This window comes from Mesoplodon bidens, assembly GCF_964165515.1.
Source record: "Mesoplodon bidens genome assembly, chromosome: 15".
NCBI classification, from domain to species: domain Eukaryota; kingdom Metazoa; phylum Chordata; class Mammalia; order Artiodactyla; family Ziphiidae; genus Mesoplodon; species Mesoplodon bidens.
This window is the reverse complement of record NC_138171.1, coordinates 87265516-87289030: the sequence shown is the minus strand read 5'-3', so window position 1 is coordinate 87289030 and position 23515 is coordinate 87265516. Positions and strand designations below refer to the sequence as shown.

The 23515-nt window shown below is 66.4% G+C and overlaps 1 protein-coding gene across 2 annotated transcripts; it reads right to left on the bottom strand.

Annotated features, from left to right (window-relative positions):
- Positions 1 to 2101: 2101 nt before the first annotated feature.
- On the bottom strand, positions 2102 to 23185 carry MICALL2 (MICAL like 2). 2 transcript variants are annotated; one of them, XM_081256850.1, is made up of 17 exons: positions 22910 to 23184; positions 14539 to 14587; positions 12098 to 12239; positions 11150 to 11307; positions 10386 to 10498; positions 9392 to 10165; positions 7514 to 7782; positions 6552 to 6645; positions 5564 to 5718; positions 4973 to 5137; positions 4353 to 4417; positions 4144 to 4267; positions 3940 to 4030; positions 3757 to 3830; positions 3122 to 3236; positions 2666 to 2712; positions 2102 to 2313 (listed from the first exon to the last, which is right to left on the bottom strand). In XM_081256850.1, the coding sequence occupies exons 1-17, from the start codon at positions 23050 to 23052 to the stop codon at positions 2219 to 2221; spliced, it is 2673 nt and encodes an 890-aa protein (XP_081112976.1). In that variant the 5' UTR covers positions 23053 to 23184; the 3' UTR covers positions 2102 to 2218. The 2 variants fall into 2 exon arrangements, 1 of the variants encoding a protein (XP_081112976.1); XR_014017643.1 differs by lacking the exon at positions 3757 to 3830 and having other exon boundaries at positions 2222 to 2313; positions 22910 to 23185.
- Between the last annotated feature and the right edge of the window lie 330 nt (positions 23186 to 23515).

The following is a 23515-nucleotide window of genomic DNA, read 5'->3' as shown; positions in this document are numbered from 1 at the left end:
CCCCTGGCTGAATGGACGTTGCATGACCTGGTAACTCCCCTGCCCCTGAGGACACCTCCGTGCTTGCCCTGCCGTGACCGGGTTGTATGGGGCCTGAAGGCGCTGGGCCCCCGGTGGACAGCAAGGAAACCCTGCTGGCGGCTTGGGGCCTGGGGATGTGACCACCAGAAGGGGCTCTGCTACCCTAAGCCCACCCAGCACCCCCGGGGCGGCCTCTGGGGTCCCAGGGAGCAGCCGTGATGGAGGGCAGCGTGCGTGTCCCCAGCAGGACCAGCCCCAGTTGCCCACAGCCTAATGGGCTGGACAATACACGGTCGGTGGAATCCTCCCTGCCCTGTCTTAAAGATGCCTCGGGGGCTTCCCTGGTGGCGCAGTGGTTGAGAGTCCGCCTGCCGATGCAGGGGACACGGGTTCGTGCCCCGGTCCGGGAAGATCCCACATGCCGCAGAGCGGCTGGGCCCGTGAGCCATGGCCGCTGAGCCTGCGCGTCCGGAGCCTGTGCTCCGCAACGGGAGAGGCCACAACAGTGAGAGGCCCACGTACCGCAAAATAAATAAATAAATAAATAAATAAATAAATAAAAGATGCCTCGTACACCCCAGCCCACCTGGGCTCCCAGGACCACGTGGAGGGCACAGCCCTGGGAGTGCTGGAGGCGGGCCTCATGCTCCAGTCCCAGGCCACAGCTAACTTGCTGTGTGACTCCAAGGGGGTTGCCTTGCCTCTCTGAGCCTCAGTTTCCTGATCTGTAAAATGGAGCTCCTTTCCTTAGTGGCCCTCTGCTTCCCCCTGGTGGTGAAGAGGCCACACTGCCGCAGGTCCTAGGTGGGGCATGCCTGGAAGGACAGCGTGGGGGGCGGGGGTTTCAGCTGAAGGGTCAGGCAGGCTGGTCCAGGCCACCCTCCACGGCCCTCCTCCTAACACGCAAGTCCCACCAGGGCCTCTGCTCAGAACCGCCCATGGCACCCAGCGCCTGAGGAAGGAAGCCAAGCTGCCCCACCTGGCCACGTCCCTGCACAGTCCAGGCCCCACCGACTACTCAGGGCTACCCATCTCCCTCTATCACCCCACCCTCCTGGGGCGGGTGCTCACTGTGATGGGGGCAGCAGGCAGTTTCTGAGCTCGTCCACCATCACTGCTGGTCCAGACACAGCCACGTGACACCCTCAACCTCACAGGCAACAAGCAGCCCATCGGTCACCAAAGGCTCAGAGAGGGCAGGGCCCTAGCCCAAGGCCACACAGCCGAGCAGCACAGCCATGACTGTGAATCCATCTCCATGCCAGGCAGCTGCCCTCCTTGTCCCAGATCACATCCCGACCTCAAGTTCCAAAAATCCCCACCTGAGACCCTCCACCGCCCAGCAAAGGAAGCAGGAGCAGCGAGAGCCCCTGGGGCCCAGCACACTCGGCCAGGACCTCCCAGCCCTGTCCCTTCCAGGACCCTTGGGTCCTGACCCGGCCTGCCACCAGGTGGGGGAGGACTGGCACTTTGCCATCGCTGAGGGTCCAACGGGACCACCACGAAGGGCTCTGCAGTGGCTGCAGACAGCACAGGAAGGCACAGCTACAGCGCCGTGCACAGGTGAGGAAGCTGACGCCCGGAGGGGAGGTTACTCCGCAGGTCTCCCGAGGGTGGGGGGCAGCGCCGCTGAGGACTCAGGGCTGGGCCGCGAGGACACTCTGCTCCCTCAGTCCTTCCCTGCACGGCCGTGGCCGCCCCGCCAGAAGTCGGGAAGGGCGCTGGGCCCCATTCCCTTGCTGGACGCCGGGAACTCGGTCCCAGGGCCCAGCGGGCCTCCGTCCTAAAGGTCAAAGTCACAGATCTTGACTGAGATCCCCACATGGGGGTAGGGCCAGCACCGAGTGCAGCTTCCACAGACCCGGCCTGTCCCAGCTCCTGTAAGGCTCATGTCCAGCCTGTCCATGCAGCCAGGTCAGGAAGTGGCTAAAATGCCTGTCTCAGAGGGCCCGAGCCAAGCCCAGAGGGTCAGCATCTTCTCAAGGCCATGGGCACATCCACGCTGGTGCAGAAATGGAACGTGGCCAAGACCCCTGGGCTGCCCAGGAGCGCGTGACCACACGGGAGAGGGAACCCAGGCCACATGGTCAGTTTCTTTATTGAGGCTACTCAGAGCCCACAGAGAGGGCGGTGCAGGTCCCGCCACCCACATTCCTACCCCACCCGCGGGTGAAGGTCCTGGAGCCCCGCCAGGCAGCTACTCGGGGGTCCTGCTTCTGCTCTTCGGGGACCAGAAGTTGGACAAGCGGAACCTGGGCTTCTTCTTCTGGTCCCCACCACTCCTCTGCAGGTCTGGGGGACAGACACAGAGGGGTCACTCGCCCACCTGATGGCCGGTGCCCTGCGGCCTTCCCTGCCACCCGCAGAGCCTCCCGGGCCCCAGCAGAGCCCAACCCTCTGCCCTCCTCGGGGGAACCACCGTGCACCTGCCCTTAGAGTGCCCACTGGGCTGGGCACGGCTGGAGGGCAAAGAAGTCCCCTCACCCTGACCACAGGGCCATCCATGCTTCTTGGATCCCTCAAGTGATGGGTAACTCACTCCCTTAGGGTGAGCCTGCCGTGTGGGTCCCAGCACCCACTCCTACAGGACGCCCAACTCCCCCGGGGTCCAGCCCAGCCCCGACCTCCCACGCCACCCAGTCACCCAGCTTCCGGATCATGTCCTGCAGCATCTCGTCCTCCTGCTGCTCCCTGGAAGAGAACGGGCCGTGAGGACCACACCCACGGCGGGCTGGCGTCACACCAGGGCCCTGCGCCCACCCAACACCAGGGCACCTGCCCTTTCACCCACCCATATGCCACACCCTGGCACCACCCTCTCCCCTCCTGGGGCAGGTGCCTGCCCCCTCGGGGCCCAGCCCCTCAGCAGTGGCCTGGGGACAGGAGGGGGCTGGGCACACAAGAGGCCTCGTCGGGGGAGAAACTCAAAGACAGGCTGCCGGGCAGGGCCTGCCCTCGGCCTCTGGCCCCACCTGCAAGGTGTACCTGGCGGGAATCCCCCTCCCGGTGATCGGATGATGGGGAGGGGACGGTTCTGAGCGTGAGGTGAGAACCTGGGCCCCTCCCCTGGGCTCCGCCCTCCCCTGGGCCCCGCCCTCGCCTGAGCCGGTCCTCATCCAGGAAGTCGATGATGTCACTGCGGTCATTGACAGTGTTCACATACTGCTTCAGCAGGTCCTGTTCCCGCTGCCGGTCCTGGGGGGACTTCAGAGCCTCTGCAGGGACCGCTGGCATCAGCCGGAGCCCTGCTGTCCCCACCCTGCTCAGGGACACAGTGACCCCATTCCCCAAGGGTCAGGCTCCTCCACTGGAGGAGGGGGTGTGGTCTTGGGGCCTATGGTGGGCTCTTGGCAACGCTGGTTGAATGAATAAGTGAATGTATGACTAAGTGAGTGAATGAACAGCTGACGCTCACTCCCCGCCCCCTGCACACATTAACTCAGTCCTCACCACAGCTGAAGGAAGTGGTGCTAGAACTGCCCCCACTTTGCAGGGATGAAACCCAAGCACAGAGAGGTTGAGTGACTCAGCCAAGGACACACAGCCAGGAAGTGGAGGAGCTGAAACTCCACTGCGGCTCGAGAGAGAGTGTGCCATGATTGCCTCCTCCTGGCAGCCAGCCGTGAGAGGGCCTTGGAAAGCCCGCATCCGTACCCGCCTCCTGGGACTGAGCCCCCCTCACACCCCCTCCCATCTCCGCCGGCCTGGGCTCCACGCTGGGTGCGGGGGACGCACCCGGCTTGGCCATCAGCCGGCGCAGCTCCCCCTCGAGGTCCAGCTGCTGCTCCTCCAGGCGCTGATCCCTGGCCCTGCCGAGGTGACACGGATGTGAGCCCGGCCCGGCCACTGGCCTCCCTGCGCCAGACAGGCCTGTGCGGAGAGGAGCACTTTCCGGGAGGCCTCGGGGGGACCACTCACTTGTACATCAGCTCGGACTCCAGCCTCAGCAGCAGCTGCTTCTCGTGGATGAGCCGGAACCAGTCCACCATGAGGGCGTCCTCCGAGGCGTCTGCGGAGAGGGGCTGGCTGGGCACGGGGCGGGCGGGGCCCGCGCGGGGCAGGGCCAGGGCCCAGGGTGGAGCTGGCAGAGGGGTCTGGGGAGGGGGTTGGCCCGGGGCTCACCCTCCTCGGCCGCACGCAGGCGCTTCTCCAGCTCCACACCCCGGAGCTCCAGGGCATCCAGCTGCCTCTCGATGTCCTGCACCTGCCGCTGGATCTCCTCCTGGGGCACGTAGTCAGGGTGCAGCTGGGGATGAGGGCGTGGTGAGGGGGGTGCGGGCGGGGGACCCCTGGGGCTGAGCCCTCACCCACCTGCACCCCAGCCTACTCACCCTGACCGGGGAGGGCACTGACTCGCCAGGCGGAACAGGGATGCCGGCCGGGCCCGAGGGCCTCCCTGGAGGAGGGGCAGGACGGGCCTCTTCAGGCACCGGCCCAGCGTGACCCAGGCGTGGTCTGGAAGGGGGCCCGACCCCCACCCAGCCCCATCCTCCCGGGACACCCCCTGCACCCCGGCTTCCCTGCTGCACCCAGCAGGCCCCTGGGCAGCCCCAGCTGGTGTCCAAAGGGCGAGAGTTCATAGACAGACCCAGGCCCCGTCCCCGAAGCCCCCGTGCCCACCCGGGCCCCTGCCCTCCTCCAGGTCAGCGGCATCAGACACCCTTCCCACCAGCTGCCAGGAGCAAACGCTCCATGGTCGCCGAGCGCCTGCAGGCTCAGGCACCAGGAGGCAGGGGAGGCCTCTGCTCAGTCCTCTCGTCCCTACGCTGAAAGGGCCTGGGGCGCAGCCTCCTCCAGGTGCGCGCGGCTGCTCGCCCCCAGGCTCGTCTTCCCTCCATTCTAGGCTCCGCGGGCTCCTATACATCCTCCAAACCCCCACCGGGCACATCCTCCTAGAGGAGCCCCCTTCATCTGCACCCCAAGCAGGAACCGGGCGCATCCCTGGGCTGACCTCGTTCACCCTGGGGAGGGGCTTTCTCCTCCTTCCTCCGGCTCCAGGCAGGTGTTTCCTTCCCCGAGGGCTCCGGCTGAAGCCAGTTGCCAGAAACGTCCAGGCTGGCAGGGACCACCAGCTTCCTGTGGCGGGATGGGGACTGGAACGGGGAGGGGGATGCAGCTGCCCACGGGTGGGGGACAGAGTCACATGTCAGGTCAGCAGGCCCGGCGCCCGCCCGACTGCTCCCCTGAGCTGGGCCTCCCCAGAGGGGCACCAACACGGGGGTCAGCCCTCACAGCCACGTCCTGCCCGACGGGAGGGGTCATGTCCACGGGAGGGGGGAGGGGCAGAATCCTGACCCCCGACAACACACGGGGAAACGAGCCCAGTGGGTTGGTGACCTGCGCAAAGACGGCTGAGTGCTAAGAACAGACACGCACAGTCACGCACGTGCACAGGCACGCACACGCGCATTACACATACACACCCACCCGCCAGGACCACCAGCTCCCCTGGCCAAGCAGGGCCACTGCCCCCAAGGAGAGGACCACCTAGACCCGGGTTGCCTGGCTGGGGATGGCCAGGGGGGCTTCTGTCTGGCATTACCTAGGAGGTTGGCCCCGACCGGGCCTGGTGTCCCGTCCACTCGCACAGGGGTCAGGGTGATGCGGACACCACCCTCGGATCTCCCAGAGACCTTCTGGGGTGCATCACCCGCCCTCGGCTCTCCCAGGACCTGAGGCTCCTTCAGCTCCAGAGCCCTGAATGGAAGGCAAGAGGTCAGGGGAGGGGGGAAAAGGCTGCCCAGCACCCCCGTGCAGACAAGCCTGGGGGAAGCATGCCGGCCCGAAGGAGAGGCCTCGTGGTGCCCCTCGGGCTCACGTCCCTGACTCTCCCACCTCCAGGAGCACAGGTGCATGTTGACAGGTGCACCTACATCACAGGTGTGAGCATGTGTTCAGGTACCCACAGCCGATGCACACATGGGCACCGGCCCCACCCCTACCTGGGACTCTGAGCATGCGTGACGGACTCCCACAGGGCACACAGGGCAGCAGACCCGTACCAACACGGGCTCAAGTCTCCTGTGTGACCCCAGCGGCTGACTTCATCCGCAGAAGGCTGCAGTGGCCTTCTCTCCCTCTCCATCCTGAGCTTTCTGGGGGGGCTGCCCCCTCCCCACAGCGCATGGGGGTCCCAGCCCAGCACCAGGGTCAGGCCTGGTGGATGTGCACCAGCGAACGTGCTCGCATTCCCCAGGGCCTCCAGACTGGCTCAGAGCGAGGATACCGAGGGTCGTGATGGACACTCCCTGACCTTCCAAGTCCAGTTACACGAGGGCACTTGGCCTGTCACTCAGGCCGGCAGGAGCTGGTTTCTGCTTCTACAGCTGACACGCACGGTGAGACGTGCACACAGCCCTGCTGTGGATGTCAGTTTGTGGGGGGGGGGGGTTGCTGTCATTCACCTGCAAGCAGGTGTGAAGCGCCTACTGTGTGCCAGGCCCTGTGCTTGCCCCGGACGCAGGCTCCTGTGTGTACAAACCCATGGCACGGGCATAGGTCCAGCGCCCAGCAGACCATGCACCCCTCACCTCTCAGCGGGGCTTTTCTTCTCCACGGGCTTCAGGCGGGCCCTCCATCCTGCCGGCCCGTCCTCCTGGCCCTCCTGGGGGCTGGCACTCGGGCCTGGGTGGGGGTGTGGGGGGGTCTGCTGGGAAAGGCTGCACCTCCCCCACCCCTTCTTCCTGCTGCCATCCCACCCGCAGGTACCCCTGTGGCCAGCCTGGCTCCCGGGAAGGAGCACCGGCTGAGCTGGGGACAGGACTCCACCCTGTGCTGTGTGTGCCTGGGGGATTCCATTCACTGCCTCTCTCTGGGCCCCAACTTCCCCTGCTGCCAAACAGGCAAGGGTATGGCGGGTGAGCCCCAAGGATATAGACCGTCTGTGTGTGGGGCGGTGACGATCTGCAGGCCTGTTGGCTCAGGGGAGAGTGGCCGTCAGGCTGGAGGCTCAGCCACGGGGCAGAGTGGGAAGAACACTTTGCGTGGTGCATGCCGCCAGCTCAGTGATACCACGGTGCCCCTAAGAGAAGCCCCGGCACCCAGAAAGGACCAACTCTGCAGTTCCGCAGGAAGTGTCCAAAACAGCCCAGAGCCCAAGGCCAGGGCAGTCAGGGGGGCTTCAGGGCCTTCAGAGCACAGGGCCACCGTCACCAGGACAGGGCAGTGATGACAGACGCACACGGACAGTGGCGGCAAACCCCGCAGGAGAGGGGAGACCCCACAGGGCGCGGCAAAGAGGGAGAGTAGCACTGGCTGCCCGCCGGGCGCCGTCACCAGGGAACAGCGGCGCTGCAGGGACTGGGCCAGGGGGCGTCCGGCAGGCGGGTGATGGTGACACAGGGTGACGGATCCCCAGGCGGGACCCCGGGAGCCAGACTCCACAACAGCAAACCGCGGCAGAACCGCAGGCCGGGGAGAAGAGTGGCCGCGACGCACGGCGACAGCCTGGGCGCGGTGACCCCGGCTCCGCCCGCGATGCGGGGGCCCTTACCCTGGGCCCGCGGGGCCTCCGGCTTCAGCCTGGAGCCAGCACCCGCCCCAACGGCCCCTGAGGGTGCAGCCGAGCCTCTCCTGCCCGCCTGGGGCGGCGCGGACGACTGCGAGGTGCTGCCCACACTCGGCGGGGCCGGCGGCACGGTCCTCGCAGCGGGGCTAAGAGCCTGCAGAGACGCCGACTGTGACCGCTTGGCTGCTGGACTTGCGCCTGGCGCTTCGGATCTGGGATGGGAACCGGGAGCAGGGCCGGTGGCGAGTGAGGGCCTGTGGGTGAGGGCACAGGTGTCGGGCACGGCTGCATCCAGAAGCCCCCCCACAACCCCCAGGCAGAAGCCCCTCGGCCTCCCCTAGCAGCTGCTCCCCAGTGCCCACCCTCCCCTCCCGAGGGGTGAGGCGGGCCGTAGGCAGACGTCACCCTCCTGTTCAAGCCCGGTATCAGCTGACATTAACACCCCCCCAGACCCACCGTGCCTAGGGCGCTGCCATGGGTTCTGCCCCCCGGGGCATCCCTCCTCCACCCACCCGCCTGCCCAGGAGCAGCTGGGCCTTCAGCGTGGAGGCCGAGCTCCATCCTGAGCCACATCCAGGAGGCCCGCACACGGCCACCCTGCGTCCCCCAACGTGCACACGTGCAGGAAGTAAGGCTGTCAGCAGGGCCCCCGGGCGCCTCCGCGAGGCAGGGCGGCTCCTCCGGGGGCCCCGGGCCCCGTATGCGACCAAGTGCTCTCCCCCTGCTCCTCCGCCATCCCAGGCTGGGCTCCCAGGAGGGGCTGGGCTCCCAGGAGGGGCTGGGCTCCCAGGCGGAGCTGGGCCAGATGCACCCCCAGGGAGCACTCCCGGCAGTCCTTACACACCCTCACCCCCGACAGCCTCGGACACCCCTCAGCGCTGGGGTGGCAGGCGGGCCCGCTCTCCCCGCCCTGTGCCCTCCCTGGGAGCCCCTGGCACCACCAGCTGGCCCAGCAGCTCCAAGCCAGGAAGGCCCCCCACAGGAGGGGCAGCACGAGGCAGTGGGCGCAGCCCTGTCGTCAGCCTGGTGTGGGAACTTGCTGGGCGACTGTAGTGGGGCCAATGGTGTCCCCACAGATCCCCACCCCCTGGAAGCTCAGGGTGTGACCTGATTTGGAAGCAGGCTCTTGGCAGGTAAAATCAGGTTAGGACGAGGTCATCCTGGACTAGGGAGGCCCTGACACCGAAAACAAGCGCGAAAAGGAGAGGACAGACGCACAGAGAGGAGGCTGTGAAGACGGAGGAGACGCGCATCGAGGGCCGTGGGCGCCCCCAGGAGCCGGAAGAGGCAGAGAGAGCCCGCGCGAGCCTGCGGAGGGAGGGGCCCCGCCCACACCTGGAGTTCCGACTTTGGGCCTCCAGCTCTGTGAAGGAATAAGGTCCGCTGTTCCAGCCACCCAGGCTCGGTGCTGTGTCCAGCAGCCCCAGGACAGCAGCACGGCGACCCTCCTTCACCCCGTCACCCCGGCTGCTCCGTGTCCATTGTGCAGAAGGCACGAGGCCCTGGGCAGCCCCACTTGGGGGGCTCGGACCACCCCCGGCCTCAGTTTCCTCATCTGTGAAATGTGTCCTCACGTAGGATCCGGTGTGGCCAGGCCCCGGGCGGCAGCGTCACTGCACCCGTGCCCCCAAGCACGTCAGACCGGCTCTACAGTGTACAGCCGCGTCCCCGCCCTGGCGGCCACCTGGCACTCTGCTCCCTTGTCTACGTCGCCACACTTCCCAGACGAGGACACTGAGGCGGGGCACAGGCAGCCCCGCCGTCACACGGCCCCGCAGGGCCAGAGCCCAGAAGCCCTCCCCGGCCGCCCCAGCCCCTCTGGCATCCTGGGCTCGCACCCCCTGCCCCTCCTTCTCCACCCACCTGCCGGGCGCCTGAGCGCCAGCCGCCCCCAGCTCGTGGAGGGCCTTGCGGAGGACGCTCAGCGCCTGTTCCCTGCTGCCATCCCTGGAAGGAGCGTCCGCTGCAGCTGGGGCCCCGCCAGCCGGGCCAGCGCGGGGAGCGGCTCCAGGCGTCTGGAAGAACCTCTCCCGGGCCTGCTGCGTCCTGGAGGACGATGGGGTCCAGGCCGGGGTGCTCACTGGGATCGGAGACGCTGGCCCTGAGCTGAGCTTGGTCTGAGGGGCTGCCCCTCGGGGGGTTACCCGGCCTTGTGGTGTGGCCGGGCGAGAGTCCTGGGCACTCGGGGTCACGGCGGAACGAGGGCTGCCTGCCGGCGACGACCACCCCGTCGGAGAGCTGTTGGTCACGTGAGTGCTGGCCTTGCCACCCACGGGGCCCACCGAGAGCCTGGCCCCGGCTGGGCTCCCCGCGTGGACGTGGGAGCAGGCGGTGGCCGGAGGGTCACCTGCAGCCGGACGGGAACCTTTGGCAGTCGGGCTGCCCACCACAGGCTCCCACGCGGGCGGCCTGGCCTTTGGCCCTGCGTCTCTCTGCCCGCTCGCCTCCTGGGCCTTCTTCGGGGATCCAGGGGTCTTGGAGTCCATGGACAGGGCTCCAGGCCGCCTGGGGGTCAAGCCCGGCAACGTGGGGCCAGCAGAGGCGGTTCCAGGGTGGTGGCCGGAGCAGATGAAGACGCCGGGCTCTGCTGTGGCCTTGTAGGCCCCTGAGTGCAGCGTGTTGGAGCATTGCTTACACCTGGGGTGGGCGGGGAAACCAGAGGGGGCTCCAGCCACAGGCGTGTTCACTCCAGCCTCCCCAGGGCAGGCACACGTGGATCCCGGGTGCCCTCGTGTGGGTGGCGGCTCACTCCATAAACACCTCTTCTCCCAGGCTCCCCCAGGGCCCTCGTCAGGGCTGCTCATCCCGTCAGCACGCACATGGGTGCACACTCACGCGCGCACGCACACAGGCCCACCTGAAGCAGCTCCGGTGGTACAGCTTCCCATCTGCCAAGTGCCGCTGCACAAGGTGCACGTGCTGCCCACAGACGCCACAGGTGCTGCTGACAGAACCAACCGCAGCCTGGCCCTGCGGGGGGAGCCATTGACGGGCCGGCCCCACCTTCCCTCCTCACAGCCACCCCGTCAGGGGCCAGAAGATCCCACTGTACAGACCGGAGAGTGGAGGTCCCAGAGGAGGCTCGTGCCCAGGCCACCGGACTCTGCGTTCAGGGTCTCCAGCCTGGCCCAAGGGCAGCGGGCTGGAGGCTGACTTTGGGGGTCTCCGGGAGCCAGGAGACAGGTTCTGGCACCTCCTATTCCCACCCCAAGGTGCAGAAATCCTACCCAATCCCCAGTACCCCGCCCCAAGTCATCACCCTGTCCCGTCTCCACCTCACTTTGCAGGGCTGGCCTGGGAGTGCAGGACATGCCCACGTGCTCTCCTGGCCCTACGGGGCGGGGGGGGGGGATAGCCTAGGCAAGACACCCGCTCGGGGCCCTACCTGGCCTTCGGGGCCTCCCTGGCCTCGGTTTACCTGTCTGTACAACGGGGATCATATCCCGACCACCACTCGGGGAGCCAGTCCAGGGGGCAGCTGAGGCCGTGTCTGGGACCCGAGGGGACCCCACCCCACCCTGGGCACTGTGGGTTAGGGACACACTCAGGCCCAAGAGCCCCACTCAGTGGAAGCTGGTGGAAAACACAAGAACCAGAGGGAGGGCGGGCCAGGGCACTTACAGCCTTCTGCTGGATGGTGGGGTTTGTGCTGACCGGAGACAGCGGCTGCCCCCGGGCTGGGGTGGGCGACGGCCTGGCAGGTTGGGACGGGGCCTTCTTTCCAGACGGTTCCTCACTGGCGTCCGACAGGGGCCTCTTCACGCCGGCCATGCCCCCAACTGGCACAAGACACACAGGGTCAGGGGCCCCGGCCCCGCATGCTGGCTCTGAAAGACTCTGGGGCCACCCCTGGTCCGGGTTCCCTGGAGGTGCCAGTGCCCAGCCCGGAACATGGAGCGGGGGGTGGGGATGGGCAGCCCCTGCTCTCTGGGGGCTGGGGAGGGGGGAGGGGTAGCCCCAGTGAGCATCCATTCCCAGCAGGGGCCTGGCCTCCCCCACGCTCCTCCCCTCCGAGAGCCCCGATCTGAGGCCAGGGAAAAGGCACTTTCTGTTTCTCCACCAAGTAGGGCTCTAAGTCAGGCTGGCCGTGTGCCCAGAGCGATTCTGGGGATTTCTAAGCATTTCTAAGCCCGGGTGAGGCATGTCGGCCCGGGGCGGGGGGCTGGCGCTGAGCTGCTGGTGCACAAAGTGGCTGGAATGATGAACCCAGGCCGGCCCCTCCCCTGACCGGCCTGCTCTCAGCCACACCCTGCCAGGGCCAGCTGACCATCAGCAGCACGCGGGGGCCTCTGCAGCAGGGCCTGGGAGCCCACACGGGGTCAGCCACGCCGCCCGAGGCGAGAGCTGTGCGCACAGAGAGGGTAAGGCGGGGAGCTGGGTGTCTGCCCAGTGGACAGGGAGGCGGACGGCTGAGCCTGCTCCAGCAGGGGCAATGGGAGGCCTGGGGGCCTGGACCCCGCTTGTCACTTGCAGCAGGACGTGGAGGAGGTGGCGGCACCCACGGCAGTGCTGGGTGCGGGCTGGGGGGCCAGGCGCGGACCCGGGACGGAGGGCCACGTGGGCACTCACTGGGGGAGCGCCCGTGGAAGTAGTTGTAGTACTGGGACACGTAGGTCAGGATGCTCAGCCGGTCGGGCACCTTCAGGGCCACCATGTCCTCGGCGTCCAGCAAGGCCGGGATGCCCAGCTGCTCCTCAGCCACACGGAAGGCCTGGGGGGGGCGTGGTCAGTGGGGTGGGCTGGGAGGCCCCTCCCCCACCTCAGCCAGGCCACCAGCTCCCCCGGAAGGAAGGTGGGAGGGGCCCAAGGCAACAGAGCCGCTTGGAACCCAGAAAGGTCTGGGTTCAAGGTTCGAGTTCTGCTCGGCCCGCATGGCCTCCCTGGCCTCGGTTTACCCGTCTGTACCATGGAGAGCACAGCCCAATCACAGGATTGAAGGAGCTCTGGGGCCCATCCCGGCGGGTCCTCGGTAACAGCAGCTGAGGCCACAGCCCGGTCCTGAGGGGGCCCTGCCCAGCTCGGGCTATTTGCTCTGGGACTTCAGCCCCAGGTCAACGTGGAGACCTCCTCAACGGCCCCCACACCCCTAAATCTGTACGCCCCTGGCCAACACTGACCTTACAGGTCAGGGGGCAGCTTTCTCCATGGGAGGAGCCTTCCCCAGGCCAGGGGGGACACCTGTGTCCTAGGAGACAAAGCCCAGCAAGGGACACTCACTGGGCGGGGGTGGGGGTGGGGGTGGGCTCCCCGGGTGGGCTCCCCGCCCCGGGGGTTTGTAGATCTCTGCTGCTGCTTCTTCCCCACCCCTGCCACAGCTGATTCCTCTGCCCCGACTCTGCAGTGGCCTGTGGGGGCTCCTCCGCCGTCCCCTCCCTCCCTCCCTCCCTCCCTCTCCTCCCTCCCCTCCCCTCCTCTCCTCCCCTCCCTTCCCTCCTCCCCCACTCCCCTCCCTCCCCCTCCCTCCCTCCCCTCCCTTCCCTCCTCTCCCACTCCCCTCCCTCCCCCTCCCCCACTCCCCTCCCTTCCCTCCTCTCCCACTCCCCTCCCTCCCCCTCCCTCCCTCCCCTCCCTCCCCTCCCTTCCCTCCTCCCCCACTCCCCTCCCTTCCCTCCTCCCCCACTCCCCTCCCTCCCCCTCCCTCTCTCCCCTCCTCTCCTCCCCTCCCTCCCTCTCCTCCCCTCCCTTCCCTCCCTCCCCCATCCCTTCCTCCCTTCCCCTGCCCTGCCAGCCCAGCCGGGCTCCTGCCTTCACACTCTAGCCCTCCCCTAAACTACCAGGACCCCCACCTCAATCTCTGTGCATCTAAGCTGAGGCCCCCACAGGGACCCCCCGCCGCCCTAGGAACACAGGCCTCCTATTGCCTCTGAGTCCTTCCAAACACTGACTTGGCCAAAAGTTAGTCTGGGTTTTTCCGTAGGATCTTATAGTAAAACCTGAACGAACTTTTCAGCCAACCCAACATACCCAGAAGCTGGCCACTCCTATAGCACAGCAGCCTTCAGAGAAGAAGCCAAGTCCCCCCACACCCCAGCCTCCTCTCTCTGTCCCGGCCTCCCCGCCGCCCATCCACCCTCTGTCCCAGCCTCCACCCCAGCCACCCGCCCCTCTGTTCCTGCCGCACCCCCCTTGCTCCTTCCCACAAGCTTGGTGCCCTCCAGCCCCAGAGCCTTCACCCTAGCAGCCCCCTCTCCTTCGTCTTCACCCAGCATCCCTGCCCCTCACCACGCCCCCACCCCACCTCTTCCCTACGGCTCCCGTTCCCGCCCACGCACTAGCCGTGGTCAGTGTGGTCCGACGACCCCGTCACGGTGGACGCATCCTACTCTGAGCCATCCACGCATGGCTAGTGAGTGCCTGAAACGTGACCAGTGCAGCTGCGGAACTGAATGTGTCATTTTATTTCATCTCAGTTAAGTTAAATTTAAATTCCAATCGCCAGCGCTGCGGGTGCTGCCCCCAGACTCGCAGACCTGATGGGGGTGGGCGTCCTGCTCACGGCTGCACCCCGGCAGGGACCACAGCGGAAGCGCAGAGAACATGGGCCAAGTTTCTGGGCATCAGCCCCGTGGGGTCATGGAGCTCATTTTGCAGCAGGGAAGCTGAGGCGGGCTGGCACGGGGTGGGGTCCCACAGCACGATGGCTGGGCAGGACTTGAACGCAGCCAGCCAGAGAGCGGGTCCATCCCAAGACCCAGCCGGGGACCCTGTGCCACAGAGCTACCTCGGAGCCTGCTCTGCCTTGGGTGGGAAGGAGGGTCCGGCCCTCCCCTCCCCTCCCCACCAAGAAAAAGAGGGACCAGGAGGCCTGGCTGTGAGATCAGGGGCTATTCTGGGGAGCTGGGGTTGCCCAGCTCGGGACAGGCTGTAGAGCCCAGCGGCGAGTGCCCGGCCTCCCCCTGCCCACCTATGGGCAGCAGTGACTCTGCGGCTACCCTGGGGAAGGTTGTGCCCACTCGGGTCCCTGGGACACGGGCTGGGGACGGCGCAAACCGGGCTGAGAAGGCACTCACCAGTTTGTTGTTCTCGTAAATGTTTTCCTTCCTGAGGGCATCGAAGTTTCTGGAAAATTAAAATACAGGTGTTCAAAGTAGCTCAGGGTCCAAGAAGGAAGGGAGGGGCCACAAGGGCCTCAGATGTCATCTTGCCTAAAGGGGGAAACCGAGGCCAGGGGTGGGGCAGTGAAGGAACGAGGTCACACAGCGACCAAGAGGAGGGTAGGGCTGGGCACCAGGCCTCAGGCTCTGGCCCTGCTCTGGGCCCGGGGATGCCGTCCAGCACCTCCCGAGACCTGGGCCCCAACGGCCCACACAGGCCCCCGGCTGCAGACTCCACCCCTCGCCCTGCAGAGGCCAAGCCCCACCTCTGCGCCGCCCAGTTAGGTGTAGCTGGAAGCGGGCCCTGGGTGGCCGAGCAGGCGGCCCAGCCAGGGCCCTGCTTGGGGTGGGCTGCATCCCCCTGGGCAGCTCACGGGCCTGTGGGTCACGGGAGGCCGATGCCCTGGGGTTGAGGGGCTCCTGTGGGCAGAGCTCCACGCTGCCCACCGGTCAGGGCGAGCCGGGCCCTCGGTCCACCTCCCAGTTCCCACCACTGCTTTATGTACCCAGCGCCTCCCATGAGCGCTGCTGTGCTCAGCTCTTTAAAAGTATCGACTCGTGGGCTTCCCTGGTGGCGCAGTGGTTGAGAGTCCGCCTGCCGATGCAGGGGACGCGGGTTCGTGCCCCGGTCCGGGAGGATCCCACATGCCGCGGAGCGGCTGGGCCCGTGAGCCATGGCCGCTGAGCCTGCGCGTCCGGAGCCTGTGCTCCGCAACGGGAGAGGCCACAACAGTGAGAGGCCCACGTACCGCAAAAAAAATAATAAAAAAATAAATAAAAATAAAAATACCAACTTGCACCTGCAGACGCCGTCAATGCCCCCCTCCCACAGATGAGGCGACGTGGCACAGAAAGGCTCCATGACTTGCCTGAGGCCACACAGTGGGGGAACAGGACCAGAGCGGGGACTACGGCCCCAGCGTCCAGGTGTTTGGGGTTCGAACGTGCCCACCAGGTGCCCAGTCGTCCTCCCGAGGGGGCAGACCCTCAAGGCTGAGAATATTAGAGCCCCCAGTGCCTCCCACACACTTGACCACAGGGGTGCAGGGGCCCCAGGCCCAGCCAGAATGGTACGCCTGCCCGGAGAGGCCAGGAGCGCAGCGATCCTTCCGAAAGGAGGAGAAGCGCAGCGCCAGCTTCAGGCCGGTCCCCGCACGCCACACACACGCCCGGCACAGCACACCCGGGAGGATGCTCTGACCGGAAAACACAGCCAGACCCTAGCAGGCGGCCGGCCCGGCACCGGACGTTCAGCTACGCGGCCCAACACCTTCGGGAGGGCTGGTTAAATACAGATCTGTCTGTCTGTTCATGTCCTGGGTGGCAGCCTTGCCACTCTGGGGTCAACTGGTTTGTTCCGGAAGCCTCGTGGCACAGGAGAGAGCTGGGGGCAGGGCAGGGGGGCCGCATCCCGACTCATCCCGGCCGTGCTGTCTGACCCGGGCGGGCCCCCTCTTCTCTTGGGGCCTCAGGGTCCCCGTCTTGAGAGGGTGACCACGGCTTCTCATGGTGAATTTGAGGGTGCTGGCTCAAGGCCGGGCAGGTGGCAGACAGAGGGGGGGAGGGGAGACCCTGCGGCCACCTGGCCTAGGATGGCCTGGCTCCCAGCCCTGACCATGCACTGACCCCACCTCCCTGACCCTGTGACATCCCCGGGAGGCCTATTACACAGATGAGGAAACTGAGGCTGGGGCAGCGGCTGGCCCTTGGCCACACATTGGGGGTGGGAGGAGGACAGGGGCTGCAGTTTGCCCACCTCCCGCCTCAGGGGCCCCATCGGCCTCCAGCTGCCGTTCATCAACCTGCCCGGCTCTTCGGGAAACCTCCCAGTTTCCGCCTGGACCACCTCCCAGGTAACATGTTCCAGATGTGAGACCACCCCAGGAGAACAGAGGGTGCTTTGTGCCCAGGACAGGACGGCGGACAGACCTGTCTGTGGGGGACAAATGACCAGAGGAGTGGGCGGGTGGGCGTGGCAGCCCAACGCCCAGCGATGTCCGCGGGCACGTCCGCCACCCCGGGGGGGCTCCCAGCCACGCAGGCCCCTCCATCCTCATTGACTGGGGTCTCAGGAGCGCCTCTCCCTCCCTCCCCCCACCACCCCTTTGAAAGCTCAATCTCTTCTCCAGACCTGCCCAGGGTCACTGACCGAAACGGCCGTGTCCTCAGCAAGATGCCCGGTGCTGGAGGGCAGGATAAACAAGGTCTGTTTTGTCTCCAAACAAGGAGGAGAAGGAAGCCCTCTGCGCCCCCACATTGGCCTCGGTCCCCCCGGGGGGCTGCAACGGCTCCGTCTCGTGATCTGGGGCAGCCAGCTGCCCCCAGCGCCCTCTCTGCCTGCAGACCCAGAGTGAGGGTCTCAGAGGGTCTCAGCGTAAATCGGGGCACCCATGACGCGGTGCCAGCCCCCCTGAGCAGGGTCAAAGGCGTGCTGGCCAGAGGGGGCAGAATTGCCCTTCCACTCAAGTTCAAGGACCGCCACCCTCAGCACCAAAGCCAAGCTGCCTCCCTGGACCCGCAAGGCTCCACGGCTGGGCCGGAGTAGCCGGGCCAGTCCCAGGACTACCACGCCCCTCCCAGGCTGAGCTCCCTCCAAGCGCCCTGGGGCCCTGGCTCGCGCTGCTCCCCGAGCCCCGAGTGGCCCTGCCCATCCCCCCGAGGCCTGAGCTCATGTCCCCTCGGCAGGGGGTTTCGCCAGCATCAACTCGGTCCCTGAGAACTCCGGGGCCGGAGCTCTGAAGCCAGCGGGCTGGCGGAGACGGGCGAGGGGTCAGAGCTGCCTCGCAAATCCCTTCAGAGAGCGCCAAGGAGAGGCCCGCCCGTCCCCGCCAGGAAGCCCACGGGACCAGGTTTCCGCCAGCAGGCGACCCCCCATGGGATGGGCTGAAGTGTCCCCCAAAAGAGGCCTGATGGAGTCCTAACCCCCACGACCTCAGGACGTGACGTTTTCTGGAAACGGGGACTTTACAGAATCAAGTTAAAGTGGACCACTGGGGGGCCCTAATCCAAAATGACTGGTGTCCTCACAAACAGGGGAAATTTGGACGCAGAGATGTGCAGAGAGGGAGGGCGAGGCAGAGGCCTGGGGAGCAGACAGCGTCTGCACACCCAGGGCGGAGGCCCCAGGAGCAACCAGCCCTGCTGACACCGCCCTGGGCTCCTGGACGGAACGGGTGGAAGGCTCCTTTCTGTCGTCTCAGCTGCCCGTTTGCAGGACCTTGATCAGCGGGCCTCCCGGGCTGATACCTTGGGCTCACCTCAGGGAGGTGGCCGGCTTGTGTTTAAGGTCTTGCAGGATCAAACTGCATCAGCATCTTCATCCGAGAACCTGCACACCGGCGGGCAGGGACCCAGGGCACACTCCCCAGGTAGATCATTTTTTTAGGTGAACTCCTGTATTTAAAATCAGGGATATTCTGGGAATTCCCTGGTGGTCCAGTGGTTAGAACTCCGTGCTTCCACTGCAGGGGGCACGGGTTCGATCCCTGGTCGGGGAACTAAGATCCCACGAGCCACTTGGTATGGCCAAAAATAAAAATAAAAAAATAAAAATCAGGTATGTTCTGCTATGACTCCAAGGTACCTGCCTGGGGCCAGGCACACAGCTGGCACTCTGTGAACACTGCTGATGAGTTAGTCTGTCCAGTGCTTGCTGAGTGAGGGGCCTTCGGTGGCATCTGTTTACTCTTTCAGCACCGGCCTAATGAATGAGCTCACTGGGTCTGTGTGCCCTGCCCTGGCCGGCGCCGGGCCTGGCTGAGAGAGCCCGAGGCTCGCACGGCCCCTCCCGGCCTGCTTCCCGCCGGCCACAGCTGACCAGGGCTGCTGACCTCCTCCTGCCCCCAACGCCTCGGGGGCTCTTGGGAATGTGTACCCCCTTCCAAATTCCTGGAGAGCTGATCTCACGCTGTTTATTTACTGGAACTAAATGCAACTGCATGGGGGTGGGTGCTGGGACTGGGGGCGGAGTGGGGTGCGGGGGGAGATGAGAGAAGCCCAGCCTCTTTTCCGGGCATCCCCAGCACATCTGGAGTTAATTCCACCAGGAAGGGGAGCAGAGAGGGAGAGTGACAGACAGACAGAGAGAGAGGCTGAAATACAGATGGAGAGAGACATAGGGACCAAAGTGCCCAGAGATGAGACAGGAGAGCCCATAGGGCAGAGGCGGGGGGTGGGGGTGGAGGGGGGGAGGCGGGGCTCAGGGACAGAGACACCAAGGCAGACACTCTGCAAGAGGCCAGGGAGAGGGTGGACAGAGCCAGGGGGGAGTGGACGGAGGAGGTGCCCGAGGCGAGGCGGGGAGGAAAGGTCCCCCCTGCTGCAGGCCTTCCTCAGGCTGGCGCAGACCCCGACCCCGGCCAGGGCCCAGCCAGGAGGGGTCAGCCCAGGGCTCCTGCAGTGGCCTAAGGGGGAATCAGGGGGGCGTCGGGCCTGAGCCCAGCCGCAGGCCCTCAGGCCAAGAACAGAGGCCTCTGTCCCCAGGCGGCTTCCTGCTGACCATGAAGCCAGCGTGGCGGGGGAGGCCAGCCCGTACCGGGGGCCCAGCCCACTCTGCTCTGGCCCAGGAAGGGGCTTCTGGGTGCGGGTCTCCAGGGGTGAGTCTGCTGACACCCCACGACGGGTGCGTCTCCAAGAGCAGCCAGGGAGCCGCCCCCCACTTGTGGCCCAGCCTGGCGGGGGCCCCAGAGCTGCAGGGAAAGGTCAGGTCATCCCCCACGGGACTGAGGAGTGGGGGAGGCCCAGCGAGTTTACACAGAACCCACTCCCTGAGCCCTGACCCCTCTGCGGCTCCCACAGAGGGCCGGCCTCCAGCACCCCTCCCGCCCCAAAGGCCCTGGAGAAGGAAGCCCAGCCCCTGCCTCTGGGAAGGGCTGCCGCCCTGGCGTCTTGCCTGCCCACCCTCCTCCCGCCCTCCCGGCCTCCTGGAGCTTCAGTCCCTCCTGGTCTGGCTGGAGGGGAAGGAACACTCCAGCCCCACAGGTTTACTGCCCCGAGGCAGGAAGGGTGTGTTTGTTTTGAGCGGTTCCTGCAGCTCACCTGGCTGCTGGGCTGCTCAGCGGATGTGGCGTCACTGGGGAAACAGACCCTGCGGGCAGGCGGGCACCTCCAGGCCCACCTGCGAAACTTACAGCTATGGGGTGGGCACCTACAGCTATGGGGTGGGCCCGGTGGGCCGGCCAGGGGCGGGGTGGGTGAGCGTGAGACCCGCACACCTGTCTGTGTCCCTGGGGGGCGACCACTGCAGGGCACAGGTGAACTCGCAGTAGACAGAGCCAACAGGAGGACAGCCAGGCAGCCGGAGCTCCCACCCGGCAGGCTCAGCGCCCAGCTCCTCCTTTCACAGCCGCTCCCCTCCACTGGGGGCCAGGAGGAAACAGGCTCACAGGAGCAGAGAAAGGGAAGGACTTCCTGGTGGCGAAGCTAGGAGACAGGGAGACAGGATGTCCACTTTCCTGCTGCCGGAGGGTCTTCACAGGATGGGGAGGGTGGGGGTGAGTGTCACCGGGTCTGAGCTCGGGGGCTCCCCTGGGAGGACGGCCACCCCACGAGGTGCCTGCGTGTTTCCTCCCCCTCTTGCACCACTGGGGGCCAGTGGGGTGGCTCAGGGCTTCTTGGTGAGACCACCCCTCCCCCAGCCACCAACTTGCCCAGAGGCGTCGCTGGGACCAGAGGTGGCGGAGGGGTCTCTAAGGCACAGACACAGGCCCGTGACACACGTGGGCCCACACGCACGGGGTTCGATCAGCCGGTACCTGTGGAGCCCCTTGTGGGCCCCGCCACGCATGGGAGCCCGACCGGCTCTCCACCGCTGCCTCAAGGACTGTCCGCAAACTGGGCGCCTTAGAATAACAGACATTTATTCCGTCCCTCCCAGTCTGGAGGCCAGAAGTCTGACATCAAGGTGTCAGCAGGGCCAAGCTCCCTCCGGAAGCTCAGGGGGGGATTGTGTTCCTTGTCCCTCCCAGCCTCTGGTGGCCTTCCCTGACTGTGGCCACGTGCCTCCATCTCTGCCCCCGTGGCCTCCTCCTCCCCTTGCCTGCTGCTCCCAGGCACCTGCAGAGCCCTCACCTGGAAGCAACGGCCATACTTGCTGGGCCCCAAGCAGACCTCCCTCATCCACAGACCTCCGACTGCGTGCTGTTAACTACTGAGCACTTGTCACGTGCCAGACGTCCTCCAGGCACGGGGGACACAGCAGTGAACAAAGCAGACAGACATCCCCACCCTCTGGAGCTGAAAGTCCAGTGGGGGCAGGTGACCAATGACCAAGCCAGCAGTAAGTGAGATAACTCACTGCGGTGTGCGAGGGTGCGGCCTCCTCCTCCTCCCAGCGTCCTCCCTGCCCAGCCTTCACCACCCTCTGGAGCTGCCTTGAGCTTCTGTTCATTTATCTGTTTGCTGTCTGTCTCTGTACCCAAACCGTCACTCCCTGAGGCAGGGGCCAAGGCCACCCGGTACAGTACACAGTGCTGCGTATACAGCAGGCACTCAATAATGGTTATGTGAACTGCTGTAAGACACCAGCTTGTGCCAGCATGTGGAGACACCCACATGTGCAAGCCTGTGATCACCCACGGGCAGTGCGTGCTGGGACAGGTGCACACACACACACACACACACACACACACACAGGCCTCTAACCCCAGCACAGCTGGGAACAGATGGAAGCTCCCGGGACTCGGAAAGGCCCCAAATCTCCATTTACACCCGCACAGCGTCCTGAGGTTGCTGGGCTGGCAGAGGGCGGCACCCTCTTTCCCGCCAATGGTAGACTTCTCCCGCTGACCCGGTCCAGGCTGCCTGGGATCAGCCACCAGCCAGCCCCCCGGGGACCCTGCCTGCCCCAGGCTCCACTGCCAGTCCGTCTCTCAGTCTCCCAGTCTCCAGCACCCAGCACCCCGGCCCCCCACAATCAAAGCTCAGCTTCGGGTGTTCAGAGTGGAAGCGCATGCTGCCCCGACATCTGGCTCTGAGGGCAACTAAGGCAAATCCGCGGGCAGGGAGCAGAGAGGACTCCCCACGCGGCTCCACAGATGCATTTCACAACCCCAGGCGGGAGGAGGAAATCCATGCAGGCCTCTTTCTTAAGACTAGCTTCCCCATAGAAGGCGGTGCTTGGGGACAGTCCCTGGGGGTACAGCGGACATCTGGGTGCAGGGGACGAGCCCCATGTGCCAGCCCTGGTTCTGCCTGACATGCTCTGTGTCCTGAACAAGGCTGTCTCCTCTCTGGGCCTCAGTTTCCCCGTCTGTACAGCAAGAGGCCCAAGGGCAGCATGGAGAAGGTGCTGCCTCTGGCTGCTCCCAGCCAGAGCCCTCCCTGGCAAACACGCTCCACCCACCCCTGGTTCCAGCCATGACTTTTCAGAACACTTTTAACATTTAACAAACAACATGCTTTTTCCAGGAGGCATCTTCCAAGGACACCCTTCCTGAGCGTCCATCCACCCAGCCCAGGCACCCTCCCTGGCAGCTTTACTCATTGTGAATTCTCACGAGGCAGGGGGCCAGGGCCTCACAGCACAGAGCTGTCCCAGCAAGCCGGGTCCCAGTCACAGCCAAAGAGCGTTTGCTGAGTGAATAACAGACGGAGCGGGTCCAGGGCGGGGACAAGATCTGGCAACAAGGCAGGGCCAACCTCCCAGCCTCGACCCCTAGACCCTCCTGGGGGGAGATGACCTAGCCCCCTCCCCTCCCCACCTCCCACGGCTCCCATCTTATGCCCCATCACCCCAGGGTAAGGAGGCCCGGGCAAGGGGACCTGGGGGGTGGGTGTCTCAAGCTTCCTGCTCTGCATTGGCCCCTCCCCCACAGTGACCCTGGGCTGCATTCCTAAAGGTGCCGGGACAGGCTGGGGGACGGCCAGTACCACACAGTAAGACCCGAGTGCCCCCCACCCCCTGATCTGGTAGGTATGTCCCAGGACAGTGGGGGCCTCAGAGGGCCCAGAATATGCTGGCCCTTTCCCAGGGAGACCGACGGGGAGGGCTGGCTGTGGCCGGAGCCCAGGACGCTGGCCTGACTCATGGACTGACTAAGCCAGCGGGGGCGGCCGCACGTCCTGGCTCCGGCCCAGCTCCACTTGGTGGCCGGGCAAACTGAGGTCCTGCAGGGACCACGGGGCGGGCGTGCCTGCAGGGTCCGGCTCCGCTCGGCCCCAGAGCGTTCGTCCCACCAGGCCCCGGGCCGGGAGTTCTGACCGCGGCCCATTGCCCCGCCCCCCGTCCGAGCAGCCCGGCCTCAGTTTCCCCGCCGGAGGCCGGCGCGCGGGGAGCGGGCGCACTCACATGAGGTCGGGCCGGTGGCGGTGCAGGATGGCGCAGAAGGCCAGGCCGTCGCGGAACGACGTGGTCATGTTGGTGATGCTCACGTCCCGATAGCCCTCGCACTGCTGCCGGCACCACTGCTGCAGCGCTGTGATGGCCGCCATGAGGGCAGCGGCGTGCGCCCGGCCGGCGCCGGGGCTCCGAAAGCGCTCCCGGGGGCTGAGGCCCGGCCCGAGCCCGGGGCAGACGAGGAGCCCGCCCCAGAGCGCCGGGAGGACTAGGAGCCGGCGGGAGCGCGGCGGGAGTCAGCCCGCCAGCCTCTGCCCCCGGCAAGGCCACGCCCCCCAGGCGCCGCTCCTCCCGGCCACGCCCCCGCCACACAAGGCCCCGCCCCATAAGGTCCCACCCCTCCTGGCCAGGCTCCGCCCCGGAGAGGCCCCGCCCCCGAGCCAGGACCGGCCCCGGCCCCACCAGGCCAGGGGAAGGCTCCCGCCTCGAACAGGCCCTGCCCCCTATAGACCACGCCCAAGGCCCCGCCCGCCACTCGCCTCCCTCCCTCCCAGGAGTCCGCGGGAGGCCTCAAGACTGTCTTTCTTTTCAAAGCCTCCGCCACCCCCACCCTCCTGG

Bases quoted from the DNA above. Each gene is read 5' to 3' on its own strand.
- MICALL2 (XM_081256850.1), bottom strand. From the start codon at position 23,052: ATGGCGGCCATCACAGCGCTGCAGCAGTGGTGCCGGCAGCAGTGCGAG. The intron at 14,588-22,909 runs GTGAGTGCGCCC...TTAATTTTCCAG, and splicing joins CGCCACCGGCCCGACCTCAT to AAACTTCGATGCCCTCAGGA. The intron at 4,418-4,972 runs GTCAGCCCAGGG...CCCCTCCTCCAG, and splicing joins CCCTCCCCAGGGTGAACGAG to GGAGGCCCTCGGGCCCGGCC.